Source organism: Salmo salar, chromosome 13, assembly GCF_965601325.2.
Source record: "Salmo salar chromosome 13, fSalSal1, whole genome shotgun sequence".
NCBI lineage: Eukaryota > Metazoa > Chordata > Actinopteri > Salmoniformes > Salmonidae > Salmo > Salmo salar.
Genome location: NC_138303.1, coordinates 50,294,445 through 50,309,973, shown reverse-complemented (window position 1 = coordinate 50,309,973; position 15,529 = coordinate 50,294,445). Strand labels below are relative to the sequence as shown.

Here is a 15,529-nt window from a genome sequence, read left to right as displayed (position 1 = left end):
GCAAACCTCCTCCTACAGCTGATCCAGGCATAAAACAACGCAGACACACACACACGCTTGCCCATGCACAATCACAAACCAAACGAGGCAGAATAGGCCATTCCTATTCAAATGTTCCCTTGTCTCTCACATGGGTATTTTGGCTAGTTAAGCATTAGATGACTAGATGAGTGTTAATTTAAAAAACACCTCACTGCGAAGCATTATATCTAAAAAAACACTTTCACCAAAGCAGAATGTAGAGTTCTTTCCTTTTAAATGACTGTACTGTTGACAAGAATTTGTGATAATGCTGTATAATACTTTTTATGTGATTGCGAGTATGTATGCTGCAGTGTGTGTTTTTGTGTGTGTCTGGCTTCCTTCGTCAGACAGCCATCTGCCCCCGTGGGAGCTGTTCTGAGGCACACTATTGGCTTACGCGAGCTGAAAGAGCTGAGAGGGTGAGAGGGATCATCATTTTGGGGGGAGGTCATGTGACAGAGCGCTCTTTCAAAAGGCCGACACCACTGTCACACAAAGAGAGTCCGGGCTGACGCAGCACAAATCGCCCCCCCAGCCAGCCATGCCAATGAAGCCCGCCCCCTAATCTCCCCTCCCTCTCTCTCTCTCTTTCTCTCAGCAATCGGCTACCTTCTACACACAGCCGCTTTCCCATTACAAACCCACACAGGATTGGACCAATAGGACTTCAATGAGCGTCATCCATTCATACTGTTTACTGACACGCCCTAATAAAAATGTTCATGCAATTTCATGAAAATTATAATAAGCTGAAAAATAAATCAGCTGAATTTCAATAGGCGGAGGAGAGCATATAGTCTCCCGGTTGTTCATGACAAGTTATATTATTAAAGTATATGGAGGTAGTTTCTCTAGTCCTCTGTCACCCCCCAGAATGATTGAGTTTATGGCAGGCTGAAGCGTCTGAGTGCCAGTGTGTGCCAATGACAGAGTCCTTGTAACTGGGCCACTCCTTCCAAAAAAAAAAGAAGGAAAGAGAGAGAGAGAAAGACAAAGAGAGAGAAAGAGAGAGAGATATAAATACCGGACATACTACTACTGTAACATAACGGCTCGCCAAACACTGCATCTATCTTTATCCACACACAGATACATGAGAAAACGGCGGCATCTCATTTTTAGCCTCTTGATATAGTGTGATATGTGGCCGTGAGTCAAAACAAAAAGTATCCACTCCAAGGGGGGTGATGATTGTCAGCGGTGCGAACACGGAAATAGACTGGGATGTTTATCGTGCGCACACAAATACTTGTAGGGAATTCCCTGTCTGGCGGTGGGCTAATATCTTCACAGTGTGAGATTTCTTCTAGAACCAAGTACTGTTGGTTACCAAAGTGTTTGGTTTTTCATGTCGGACATATATGCTTCAATGAAAACTTTTCCAGTCTTGAAGCCCAATAAATGCCCTACATCATCATTTCATTGATTGGCTGACGGCTGTAGTAGCTCTGAGGCAATAGGACGAGGCGGCGGTCGTGGTTGATTGGATGGAGGTTGAATGTGTAGCCAATTGCAATAGTTTGTATGGAAGTTCCATGTGTGTCGATTAATATGTCATTAAATAAACAACGAGGCCCTTGCCACTTACGGTAATCCACCATCAATAATAAAAATAAAAAAAAATAGACACATTGTAATTCGCAACTCTGCAATCTGTATGAGTCATCAAATTGCAACCGGACAGCTGATAAAAAAAACGCACGACACCGAAAAGAAGTCATCGGGCTCTTCTGTGAGACGTCACAACAGTACTAACTGGCAAACGTCTTCTGGTTGCTACGAGATACCAAAATCAGTAGCCCGGGTAACCTGCTGGCACTACTTGTTCACTTTGGGGAGTGGAAGGATACCCGTAGTCATTTACATGTACGAGGACCTTTCCCTGTATCCCCCGCCTCCTCTCTCACCGTCCCTCTTTCCTTCAGAGCGTCATAGCACACCAGGTCCTGTTCACTGCTCCCCAGTCACTCAGGCAGTCAGGTATATTAATGCACTCTCCAGCCCTCTTGACCTTTGCCGCTCATAAACACGTCCCCCAGATCGCCATTTGTCATATGCAGACACTCCTGACTGACCGGGAGGCAGGCAGACCAGCAGGGGGGAGACAGGAGGCAGGGGAGGGGACACATTGGAAGAGGAGAGGGAGGAGGCAGCGCAGACAATGGCTTGTGATGAGGGATTGAACTTCTCTCTCTTTTTGTCTTTTTGCTCCCTTTTCCAGCACATAGGATTTGTGCTATTCCCCAAGGACGACAGTAGTGGCAAAGTTGGTGGAAGGGGAGGGGGTCCCATGGGAAGTGTGTGTGTGTGTGTGTGCGGACGCAAGTGTGTGTGGAGGAGGATGGCAGGCAGTGAGCTTCTCGAAAAGATCGCTAAGGAGAGAGGGAGAATACTCTAAGGACTCATGGAATCTATCGACATACAGAGCAGCCACAGTAATAACACCAAATCCCTGGGAGCTTAACATGATAGTATACAAATTACTGTATGGTAACTTCCATTGAAAATGCTGCATGTGTCAGAGCTAAACCTCTGTGTACTAGCCATATGAATTCATCATTGAGAAATTAAACAGAAAATGCAACAACAAAAAATGCCCTTGGAAAAAAGAAACAAACGGAACATAGATCACTATTAGATCTGTTGTTTTATCAAGTCTTTCCAGTGAACATTCAGCCTTTCGTAGAGATAAGCTCCGTTTGTTAGACTAACTTTAAAAGGCTGTGAATTAAAATAGCTGCCGGCAGGGTGGAAATTAAAGGAATCGGCGCATTTAATTTATTCTCCCTCGCTGTTATTGTGCTCTTTTGAAGAATTTCCCAGACACCACAGTCAAGTATGTCACCTGTGATTCCCTGGTTGCCTCTCGTAATAATGCGTGTTGTGATGCCGTGTTGTGATGCTGTGTAAGCCTATTGTCTTTGTGGTGCAGCACAAGAATGCGTGTCGATGCTGTGCACTTTTCATCTTGAACCACATCAGTTCCTCAAAGTTTTCCATAGACGAGCCTTGATTCCCACCTAATTCCCATTGATTCCCATCTAAAAAGAGTGGTTGCTTCCCCCGCTGTGTCTTCAGAGGAAATAATGACAAAATACACCTATACACTTCCCTCCGTATTTATTTGGACAGTGAAGCTAAAGCTTTTGCTTTTGCATCCACATTAATGTAGAAGTGTTCAGAAAGATATTATATTGTTATTTACAATAAAAGTGACTCCAAAATGACACAATACATTATTCCTAATTCAGTTCCTATTGGGAAAAACATAAGGAATATGGTACCAAATACTAAACGTTTGACTACTTTAATACACTAATTGAATTTGTCCAAATACGTGTGAGAGAAAAAAATGTATTCAAACAGGGGGACTACTAGATACATAAGTGCTTTCATTTCTAAATGGTAAAACAGATATGAAAATACCCTCAAATAAAATATGTAATTCTGTACTATCGCCTCATATGATACATTTGATGTCAACTCCAAAATGCTTGAGTACAAAGCCAAATTTACACATTTTAGTTTCACTGTCCAAATAAATATGGAGGGGAGATGTTTTTTCCCCAGCGAGACAACATAAAACAGAGCAAGTGAGCGGCACATGTTGCAAATAATTAACGTGAGCCTCTTTGCACATGAAGTTAACTGCTAATTCAAATAAGAAACGTAATTGACTTGCATTTGAATACCATTCAAGCTACAGAGCAATTATCATCCAAATTGTTAACGGGAGGTTTCCTCCGCCACCTTATCTACACTGTGGAATCAGCATCTGTTTATCAGTATGAAATCCACGCCTTAGGTCTCATTGAGAAAGAAAGCCCTCTTAGCTTAGCTAAGACAAGTATTAGCAAAGCGCTAAATGTCAGAGCCATGTATAACAACATATAGATTTAGAACCATATATAGTATCTCTCGACATACAACTCTGCTAAACTCAATCATCAAACCAACTGCAATGAGATGTTCATTGCACAACTACCCCTTGTGGTCGATAGAAGTGATACGAGGTCAGACGAGAAAACGGACATCCCCGTGTCCCTTCTGGTTATGCAGTGGAGGTGAAGGAGTGATGGACTCTTCAGCCGCCCTTGACAGGGGAAGACCCCGGCCGTCGATATCCTATTGATCCCGCTGACCCATCATGCTGGTCCAACAAGGCAGGGCTCACTGTACCCAGACAACTCAGAGTAGTCACAGTCTGCCTGGTCAGAGATAGAGTTTGGAGGAGGACTCATTTAGCTAGGCACTATGCAGGCTTCTGGAGAGTTTGTCATTTCTCGGTCATGCACACACACACACACACACACACACACACACACACACACACACACACACACACACACACACACACACACACACACACACACACACACACACACACACACACACACACACACACACACACACACACACACACACACACACACACACGGGAGTCATTGGATGGGTCTTCTGCGATCACAACAGCCCTCACAACAACACCAAGCAAAAATGTCCTTCTTCAATCAATTCAACCACTACCCCAAAACCACTGGCCCATAGCAGCCGTATATGTATTTTAATGCAGCGGCAGTTGCTGCATTTTCCCTACTGAAAACCCTCCCAAAACGAAGTGAAGAGGGATATTCTCTCTGTGGCCATTGATATGCATGGCTACCAGCTGTTGTGCTGTCCACAGTGTGGATATGGCTCTCCGTCAAAAGGCTTAGCCGTGCCTGTGCCTTGCATATGAAACAGGACATGGTCTTCTGTTCCCTCGGGGAGTTCACTTCCTACCCCTTCCTTTCCCTCCCTCACTCCTTCCCTCCCTTTCCCTCCTCCAACAAGTGGCCCCTTCAGCTGGAGCCCAGATATCCCAAGGTGCACTGGGGACATTTTTGGGCAGTGGGAAGGGAAGTTTCAGCCCCTGTGAAACGGGGTCTGGAGCCCAGCCACACTTTTGGAGCAGTGCTTTTGAAAACAACGAAGCCCCCAGATCTCCTTGCTAGAGAGGGCTGACTCTGCAGAAAGAGGGGCCCGCCTGCTATAAAGAGAGAGGGCCCTGCCTGCTACCTAGCTTGCACTCTACAAAATGGATCTCTTTGCACTTTTGCCACCCTTTTGAGAGTCCACAAAAGAGCTTGTAGTCCAAACTCAGTTTTAGGCTTCTTCCATTTTCAAACTTAATTGCAACTGCAGACCAAAAGCATCATGATGAAAGTCCTATCTGAATGCATCCTCCTTCACAGCCTCTCTCTAACAACTGCCTTCCTCGCCACCCCGGCGCAAGAATGAAACATGGAGGGAAAACAACTTCATTTTCCTGTCCCAAAGAAACTGGACGGTGGAGGGTTGGATATAACAGTGCCGCGCAGGTGTGGGGACATGTTTCATTCATGCCTATTCAAGAGGGTTTGCTGGGGCAGCAGGTAGCCTAGTGGTTAGAGCGTTGGACTAGTTACTGAAAGGTTGCCAGATTGAATCCCCAAGCTGAAAAGGCTAAAAAAAATCTGTCGTTCTGCCCCTGAACAAGGTAGTTAACCCACTGTTCCTAGGCCGTCGTTGAACATAAGAATTTGTTCTTAACTGACTTGCCTAGTTAAATAAATAAAAATAAAAAAGGGTTTGCAGTTGATGCTTGCGTAAAGGGCTTGTCTCCTCTCTCTCTTGCAGGGAGTGGCGGGTCTGGAATGTAACGTCTGTCGCAACTCTCCCGTTTCCCAGACTAACTACTAGTTTTTCCCTGGCTAACTACTAGTCTTGTTCCACAACGAGGCGTCTGCCAAAACACACAGCTAAACAACGTCTGATAGCCCTGCCGCACCAGAGAGCAACCAACCAGCTTGCTACAGTACAGGGTCAGGCAGGGAGAACCATTGAGCCATTGAGATTTTTAGGCTCAGAGTCTGAATGCTTTAGTATTCTTTTTTTCCGCCTTACGCAACCAAAAGACTGTGCTGCTGCTAAATGTCTCAGCAAAACTTGGCCGTTGGTGGAAACGTAAACTGCCTGTGCATAAACTAAGCCCTCTCCCATTCTTTTCTCTCTCGTTCATATCTCCTCCCAACAGATGGGGTGCATATAAATCACATCGTCTCGATGTGAAATGAAACCTAGGGAGGTCCTAAATCTGCGGCCGCCATCCTTATCTAAACATCCTGATGCGGAAAGCCACTGATGATGTTTGCCACCCACATGTGTTCTAGCCAGAAACCATAATAAAGACTAGCCAACGTTGGCATGGTGAACTTAGAGACCAAGTCTACTGCTCCACACCCTACTTGTAAACTTTGAACCCATTCAACAGTTCACTGAGCTGACTCACTTGCTCATTCACCGTTGTTTGCACTCCCACGGTCAACACCGGCGTGCTCACATCTAAAATGAAAACGGAGAATGCACTTGTATTGCAAATTCCAACACAGCCTTTTATAAGGGAAGTAGGCTGCAATAAGGAAGGTGTACTGCAAAGTCGGTGTGGTGACATTTTTCCGTCTATGGGTGGGATGTGTGCGTGTTGGGTAATGCTCAGACGGCTGCTACCAAGCAGCAGTCTGCTCCTCAGTTGAGCAAAGCGTCTCTGAGGCCAGGAAGTCCTTCGAGCTCACTTCCTGTGTCTGACTGTGAGATGGCTGCCAGCTACATTCACAAACCTTCACAAAACCACCCTTTCCTCTTGCCAACAACTCAAGAAAAAAAAGGTATTGAAAGCACAATAAATCCAATCCGGTCTATCACTTACTTACTTCTCGGAAATGCATTTCAAAGTAACACCCCTGGTGAAATGTGCTGACAAATGGAAACTTGTACAGTAGCGAGAGAAGTTTAGCAATATTATCATAATCCAAGATTCTGCAAATTTTCTCTCATTAATTAGCATTGCTTTTACAAAGCCGCTAAACAAAAAAAGAGTGAATTCAAAGGACGCTCATATTAACAATGTCTAACACACAGGCGCCTTTTGAGACCCTCTAAAAATAGAAGAGACTTTTAAAGAGGGGTCCTTTAGGTTCCCCCACTCAAGCCTAAACACAGATGAGTGCCAAGAGAAAGTGTTGACTGTGCATGGCAAGGCTCTGGCCCTCCTAAAATACTGGCAAATGGAAGGGTAAAGACTGTGGTGGTGAATTGTTAGACCTCTGTTGGTAAACACTTCCACTTTGTTTGTATGGCCCACCGAAAACTGTCTTACCATAATCACCCACTCTCCTTTCACCCTCCTTTCATGCTGAGGGGCAAAGGAGTAGGTAATAAGGGGGAAGGGAAAAGAGTGTGTGTGATGGGGGAGGTGAATGTCCCCCTTTGTTGGGATCATATTATGTTTCCACCACAATACTCCTATCCCTGCTTCATCAACTCTATTCATCTTAACAGTTCATGCAAATGACCATGCTTGCCTTTCATTTGTGGAGGGGGCTCTTTTATCAGTCTTAGCTGGAGGAAGAGGGGAGGGATGATCCCCACCCCAAAGCACAGACTTAATCCCCCCATATGACTTAAGGCTCGCTCACATCGAACTGAATGTGGATCTAGCGTTCGTCTGCCAATCGTTCAGCGAGCTGTGTTTTAGGGACAACCCGTTGTAGACGTCTGACTGCTGGCATTGTTCATGTGATTCTACGTGTAAAATCGGTGCGCACTGGGTTAGCAAATTACATTTAGCGGTGCCAAGTGCTCTCCGCCAGCAAACGCTATTGGTGTGAGCCCTTGGAATCAAGGGTCTGCCTGTTGTAGTAGCAGTTCTAGGCTAAAGCCTATCTATCCTTCAATTTAAAAGTCAGGGTTAGGCGAACTGAGGCCCTCATACTCTTCACAGCGCTCAACTACCCCGAAAAGGGTGAGCCTGGGTGGCATGCAGGAGACGAGACTCTGAGCCCCTCTCACGTGTGTGATAGGCTCCACTCTCCTTCATTTAGGGCTCATCAGATAGCCGGCAATGGAAGAGCTGCGGGAATCCACCTGATAAATCCTGGCTTGTTGTGGTGGGTCGTTCGCGAACGAGTCGCTCTTTTTGAACAGATATTGTTGGTGAACATCGGGAGCCGAATCGCATCCGTGAAAGAGACGTTAATTTCGCTCCCTTATTTGCATACTGCTACTACTGATTTCTTTGCTGAAAACAACGTTTTATGCAGAACGTTACAAAATAATTATATTAAGAGGGTGAATCCTCACGGCAGAAACAATAAATATTGGGGAGAGCGCGTAAATCTGGTCCCCGCTGATTTTTTTCTGGGCCATCTAAAATTTGGCCAAGTAAAAATGTATTTGAACGCGCATTTCACGATCTGACATAATGGTAGTCTACCTTTAGGGATTTACATTGGAGATGTTCAATTGTTTCATGGTTATAGGTCGATTTTAAGCATTTTGAATGAAGAAGCGGTTGGGAGCCAAATGAGCCAGCTCTTTTAGGTGAATGGATCGAAATGGGCCAGTTCACCGAAAAGACTCGGAATGCCCATCACTAATGGCTTGCAGAAACAGTGCTGGTCTCCCCTCCCTCTCGTCTTCTCAATGGAATATAAGTGCTCTGAAATAATATCATATTTTTAGAATCACTGCATTTGGAGGGGAAAAAATCATAATAAAAAAGTGTTTAGTAATATTTAACATATTTTGTTGTGGCATAGGATTTGCTCTTACTATAGTAACCCATTGGCACAAACACAGACAGATTGAAGCGATAGCTACTAGTTCTTCAGCTGACAAAGTAGACGTCTTCTACTGTAATGGGCTCTCTAGGCAGACACAACAATTAACCTATCTCGCGCGTTCTAATAAAAAGCCATCCCCCCATTACGCACGGAAGAGCCCCTCGTTAACGAAACATCCACCTTCAAGTACCTGAGATAACTTGGCCCGACCAAGTGCCTCTTTCTCAAACACAGCCAGTCTACCACAATACACTGCAAAGTGCGAACTGAGAGAGCGGCAGCCCCCACCTCAAGAGCTGTAAAGGGGGAGTGGGGTGCGTGCGTGCAACTGCCTGCAGAGCAGGGGGGAGTTTTGCTGTAGGAGGTGTTATCCGGACTTAAGAAATGACGACTTTATTTCCTTGTCCCGTCCTTACATCACATGAGTTCTCGATAGTTGTTGTAACACTATTATAGGGTAATTTGTTGGTAAATGGGATTTTTTTTAAAGTAAGGTCAATAAAATTGAGCCATTGACACCCGCAGAGGTGTTTCACAGGCAAATAATGATTTTATTGCCACCAGAGGCGTTTAGTTGGTATTGGTGGACAATTAGTAACAATATGTTAAGTGTAACCAAATCCTGGAAAGACTCGCCTCCAGTCTAAACAAACCCATGGCAGGGACAAGTCATTGCAGTTTGCACCAATAGTATACTGTACTCTAGAGAGGAGTCTTTGACTTTCTAGATAACATTGTATTTACAAGACAACACAACAACACACCAGAAAGAGAAATGGAAACAAAAGTTCAACAGTGTAACAACATTCGTATAATGTAACAACACTCGCAACACAGTGCAACTACATTGTAACATTTGACTTCAACTCACCCTTGATGCTTTCCTCTTATACTTGTTGGCGAAGTCAAATTTCTCTTTAATCTCGTCCAAATGCTGCTCCAGGCGTGCCTTCTCCTCTTTCCCCGTGTAATCCTGGCCCAAGAGGATGTATGCCCTCCAGTTGGCGGAGTCAAAGCCCCAGTGGCAAGTCCTGTTTTCCAACGATTTGTGACTGTGCACCACGAACTTATGTGTCGGGTACATGAGTCTGCAGTCCATGCACTGGATGCAGGCTGCGTTGGGGCTGGTGTACAGCTCCGGGACGAAGAGACCCTTGCACTTTCCGAAACACTCGTGGTATATTTTGAAGCTTCTCTCCGTGATCTCCAGCTCCAGGGAGCCAGAAAACTCTTTCTTGCAGTGCGGAGGGTAGGTGCCCCCGTAAATCAGGGCATTGCACAGGCGCTCCGCGTCAGTTTTGGTTATGAGTCCGCAGGAAGGCGCGGAGAATGGAAGAATCCCCATGACTTTGAGGATCTCCAGCTGTTCCGCCGTGCACCTGGAGCAGTAGATGTGGAGGTCGTCGCACACCGAGTTGATCTGCTGGAGGGAGAAATCCCGAAGGACGGTGTTAAGGATCTGCGGCAAGCACAGACGTTTCTCGCCGCCGACCACGAAACAGGAGACAGTCTCCGTCTCCAAGACCGTCTCGCACCTCTCAGTGGAGCGGTCGGACGGGATGAAGAGAGGCCCCGGCATCACTGTCGGCGGCTGCATGGGCAGATGCAGCACGGGCTCGGGCTCTTTCCCATCCTTCTTGAACAGGAGGTCATGTGGCCATCGAGCAGAAAAAGCTGCCGGTCCGCCGAGGGAGCTCATAGAGCTCAGATGAAACTGCTTGAGAGTTTGTTGCAGTCCTGGGTGAGGTTGGAAGCTTTGTCGAGTTACAGTCTCCATGTTTTCACTACGACTTTGAAAGCGAGAGTTCCTTTCAACTGGGGAAAACTAAAACAATCGAAAGACACGATAGGTCCCGGTTCCTTGTAAATCCAAGGTATCCCAGAATTAGCCAAGTGCGGAAAGCGCTTCATCAAACATCCACAAAAAAAGTCCCAGGTAGTGAGTTTCCAATTCCGTTGACTAGGAGCCTACTAGGCGAATGGTGACACCGGCGAGTCTTCCCATGCAGTAGTCTCCCGACTGTCCATATCTAAAACGCGTCCCTCTGAAACTCCTCCAAAAAGGAATGATACGCTTTTGAAGTTCCAGAAAAAGTAACGACCGATAAAGCAAAGCCTTCTCTCTATGTAACAGGTGTAAAACACATACAAAAATCAGTTTGAAATACTGCAGTAGAGCCCGATGCAAACACTCCGTTTACCCACGCAGTTCGCTACGCCTGTGTGGAGATGGCTAGTCTGTGAGCTGGGTTGCGCTCGCTCGCTCACTCACTTGCCTCTCTCTCTCTCTCTCTCTCTCTCTCTCTCTCTCTCTCTCTCTCTCTCTCTCTCTCTCTCTCTCTCTCTCTCTCTCTCTCTCTCTCTCTCTCTCTCTCTCTCTCTCTCTCTCTCTCTCTCTCTCTCATCCCTCTCTCAGTGTTTGTGAGTGTCTGGCTCAATCATTGAATCCCAGCCAAGAATGTGACTGACTCCGCAGGCTGGCTCTTCCAGGAACAATTCGGCACTCCCCTACTTCTCCTAGAAGCCTTGTGCGGACTATGCAAAGGCGAAAAAATGCACAGGGCTCATTGAATACCTTGATTCACAGCTAGGAACGGCTGTAACCGAAAGAGAATGGGTGGAGTTTGCTACAGACAGTCAAATTTAGACTTTAAGGGGAAATGCAAATTATACGACTGACTGCGGTTTGTTTATTTAGGTTTATCTTTCCAGGCTGGCTTATACTGTGAATTGCGGAAACTGGGAAGAATACATATTAGGGCCACATATTTTCAGATTATAGCAACATATGAATAACTATTATTATTGTTATTTGGACGCACCATTCCAATTCCATAAATTTTACGCTTAGGCTGTTTTTACGCATAGACTTGTTTTACTCTATAGATGTGCCAGATAATTGCGCAAGCACAGCTATACTGTTCGAGCTCCCCTACAGTAGCAGCACAGTCTATGCAATGAAACAATTATGTTTGAGTCACTTTCCCCCAGGGTTTTTTAGTTTTAATTGTAATGTGCAACAACGAGGGCTTGAATACGCACACTTTAACCTTATGAACAATTGAGCAGTGCAGTGGGTGTTAAGCTACGATCAAGTGGACTAGCCTACATCGAATCATTCCTATTGTGCTGAAAAGAGTTGGGAAAGGTGAGAAAAATACAAACGGAACTGTCACTGTGCATTTCAAATGTACATTGTTACTTGGGTGTAATTAACTTGAGCAATGACTGACTCACATCAATGAATGTGATTGAATAAATAATATAGCCTACGCCTAATACACTTGTGGAGTATATATTAGCTTTTTTACTACTACACGGTTTTAATACAAATCGGCCTTCAAAAGATTCATGAAATTAACTGTATGCCAGTCTACACATGCATTGTAATGTTGTTCATTTATTCGGGTCAGTTGTCGTTTGCTGTCATCTCCAATAAAGATTTACTGTGATGACGTGAGCTGAAAATGAAAGGTGAGGCAATTGTTTGCCGTTCCTGTGGCTCCTCCTAGCCATGAGGCAATGTAACTGCAACCGCATGGCAATTGGAGATATGCTCAGTCACAGAGGTCATTAGAATATAAATTAGGCCATAAATTAGTACTCTGGATATTAATATCATCAATATATTTACATGGCATATAGCAAACATAACCATGAGTAGGCTACAATGTTCATGTGAGCAATATTCTGACCCCTAGACCAAAGGCCAATGTGTTATATTGAGTTTATATGCCAATCATGACCTACCCTCCAGAGGCAATCCAGTATCTAAAGCCTACACCAACAGTCTCAACCATTTTCCACAATGGATCAGTCCAATCCTTTTTGAAACAAATGACAATTATGACAATGTTTGAGTGCAAGTGGACAAACTGGTACCCAGGCTAGGATTTTTCCATTTTCCTCAGAAACCCACCCACAGTAATTGACATGGTGGGTTGACAGATCTGGAGCTATAGTGATGAGCTATATCCCGAATGGCTTGCGGATAACTTACCTTTTTGAAGGGACAGGGGGGAGCTGGGGCTTTGTCTATTTGCTAATGGATATAAGTGAGATGCAGTGTATGCGGTGGCAGGTAGGCTAGTGGTTAAAACGCTGACTAGTAACCGAAAAGTTGCTGGTTTTTATACCTGAGTCGACCAGGAGAAAAATCTGTCGATGTGCCCTTTCGTAAGGCTCTTAACCCTAATTTGCTCCAGTGATGCCATACTACTATGGCTGACGCTGTAAAAAAAAAAACCCACACATTTCACTGTTCCTATCCGGTGTAGGTTACTATATATATATATATATATATAAAAAACAATCAAAAGACACGATTTTTCAAAGGGTGGTTACTTTGAAAAATCTCAAATATTGTAACGGCAGTCGTCAGGAGTGGACCAAAACGCAGCGTGGTAAGTGTTCATAATTTATTATATATAACGAAACACTTAAACAAAGAAACAAAACGAAAGCCAACAGTTCTGTCAGGTCACTGATAACAAAACAGAAAACAACTACCCACAAAACCAAGTGGGAAAAAGGCTGCCTAAGTATGATTCCTAATCAGAGACAACGATAGACAGCTGCCTCTGATTAGGAACCATACTTGGCCAAAACAAAGAAATACAATACATAGAATGCCCACCCCATATCACACCCTGACCAAACTAAACAGTACCCCCCCCCCCAAAGGTGCAGACTCCCGGCACCAAACCTGAACCTATAGGGGAGGGTCCAGGTGGGCATCTACCCTTGGTGGCGGCTCCGGTTCGGGGCGTAGCCCCCACTCCGCCCGCTGATCCCTCCACTTTTGTACTGCCGGACCGCGGATCGTTGTCGGAGGAACCGGACCGTGGATCAGCGCCGGAGACTCTGGAGGTTCCGGACTGCGGGCCGTCTCAGAAGGTTCCGGACTGCGGGCCGTCTCAGGAGGTTCCGGACTGCGGGCCGTCTCAGGAGGTTCCGGACTGCGGGCCGTCTCAGGAGGTTCCGGACTGCGGGCCGTCTCAGGAGGTTCCGGACTGCGGGCCGTCTCAGGAGGTTCCGGACTGCGGGCCGTCTCAGGAGGCTCCGTGCCGTGGATCGTCTCAGGAGGCTCCGTGCCATGGATCATCACTACAGGTTCCGTGCAAAGGATCATCACTGGAGGCTTCTTGCCATGGATCATCACTGGAGGCTCCGGGCCATGGATCATCACTGGAGGCTTCGTGCCATGGATCATCCCTACAGGCTCCGGGCCATGGATCATCACTGGAGGCTTCGTGCCATGAATCATCCCTACAGGCTCCGGGCCATGGATCATCACTGGAGGCTTCATGCCATGGATTATCACTGGAGGCTCCGGACCATGGATTATCACTGGAGGCTTCTTACGTGGAGCTGGAACAGGTCTCACCGGACTGGGGAGACGCACAGGAGACTGGGTGCGCAGAGCAGGCACAGGGTATACTGGGCTGTGGAGACGCACTGGAGGTCTGGAGCTTAGGGCTGGCACAACCCGTCCTGGCTGTATGCTTACTTTAGCCCGGCAGTGCGGGGTTCGGGCACATGACGAACTGGGCTGTGCAGACGCACTGGCGACACAGTGCGTAGAGCTGGCGCAGGATATCCTGGACCGAAGAGACGCACCAGAGACCAGGAACGCTGAGCCGGCACAATCCTTCCTGGCTGAACGCTCAGTTTAGCCCGGCAAATGCGGGGCGCAGGCACAGAGCGCACCAGGTTATGAATGCGCACCGGAGATACAGTGCGCATCACTGCATAACATGGTGACTGACTGTTCACCTGCTCCCCACGGTAAGCACGGGGAGTTGGCTCAGGTCTCCACCCTGACTCTGCCAATCTCCCCGTGTGCCCCACCCCAATTTTCATTGGGGATGCCTCTCGGGCTTCCGTCGTTGGGCTAGCTCCTTGTAATGTCGCCGTTCCGCTTGCACCATCTCCACCTGCTTCCATGGCAGGGTCTTATCCCCTGCCATTACCTCCTCCCAGGTCCAGGCCGTCCTCCATTCTCTCTTCTCCCGAGCCCAGGATCCCTGCTCCTCCTGGGCACGCTGCTTGGTCCATTTTTGGTGGGTAGTTCTGTAACGGCAGTCATCAGAAGGAGTGGACCAAAACGCAGCGTGGTAAGTGTTCATAATTTATTATATATAACAAAACACTTAAACAAAGAAACAAATCGAAAGCCAACAGTTCTGTCAGGACACTGATAACAAAACAGAAAACAACTACCCACAAAACCAGGTGGCAAAAAGGCTGCCTAAGTATGATTCCCAATCAGAGACAACGATAGACAGCTGCCTCTGATTAGGAACCATACTCGGCCAAAACAAAGAAATACAATACATAGAATGCCCACCCCATATCACACCCTGACCTAACTAAACAGAGAAAAACGTCTCTCTCAGGTCAGGGCGTGACAAATATAAAATATATTTTGATTAGTTTAACACTTTTTTGGTTACTACATGATTCCATATATGTTATTTAATAGTTTTGATGTCTTCACTATTATTCTACAATGTAGAAAATAGTAAAATAAAGAAAAACCCTGGAATGAGTGTGTGTCCAAACTTTTGACTGATACTGTATATATATTTTTTACAGCTGCTGAGCCACTCGAGGCCAAGCCTGAGAGACAGTTGAGAGAGAGTGAGCGGCGAACATCTTTCCTCTTTTCAATGATTCATAATACATCAAGTCCTTCTCCTCTCTTTCGAGTTCCCCCCTCCTCTCTCTCTCTCGCTTCGGCTCCTCTCTGTTCTTTTGGATGAGCCTGCTTTTGTGAGCCTGGATGGTCAGTTGGTTCTGCTATTTTTATTTCCCCCGTCTTCCTTCCTGTATCCATGGCGATGGCACACAACAGGATCACA

At 46.1% G+C, this 15,529-nt stretch overlaps 1 protein-coding gene across 1 annotated transcript in view; it reads right to left on the bottom strand.

The window, feature by feature from the left end:
• Positions 1 to 10,961, bottom strand: part of skia (SKI proto-oncogene a) — a 77,088-nt gene extending 66,127 nt beyond the window's left edge. The window contains exon 1 of the mRNA XM_014136509.3: positions 9,538 to 10,961. Within this exon, the coding sequence (XP_013991984.1) occupies positions 9,538 to 10,443 (906 nt within the window). The 5' untranslated portion in view covers positions 10,444 to 10,961. The remainder of the gene's footprint in view (positions 1 to 9,537) is intronic.
• Positions 10,962 to 15,529: the final 4,568 nt, after the last annotated feature.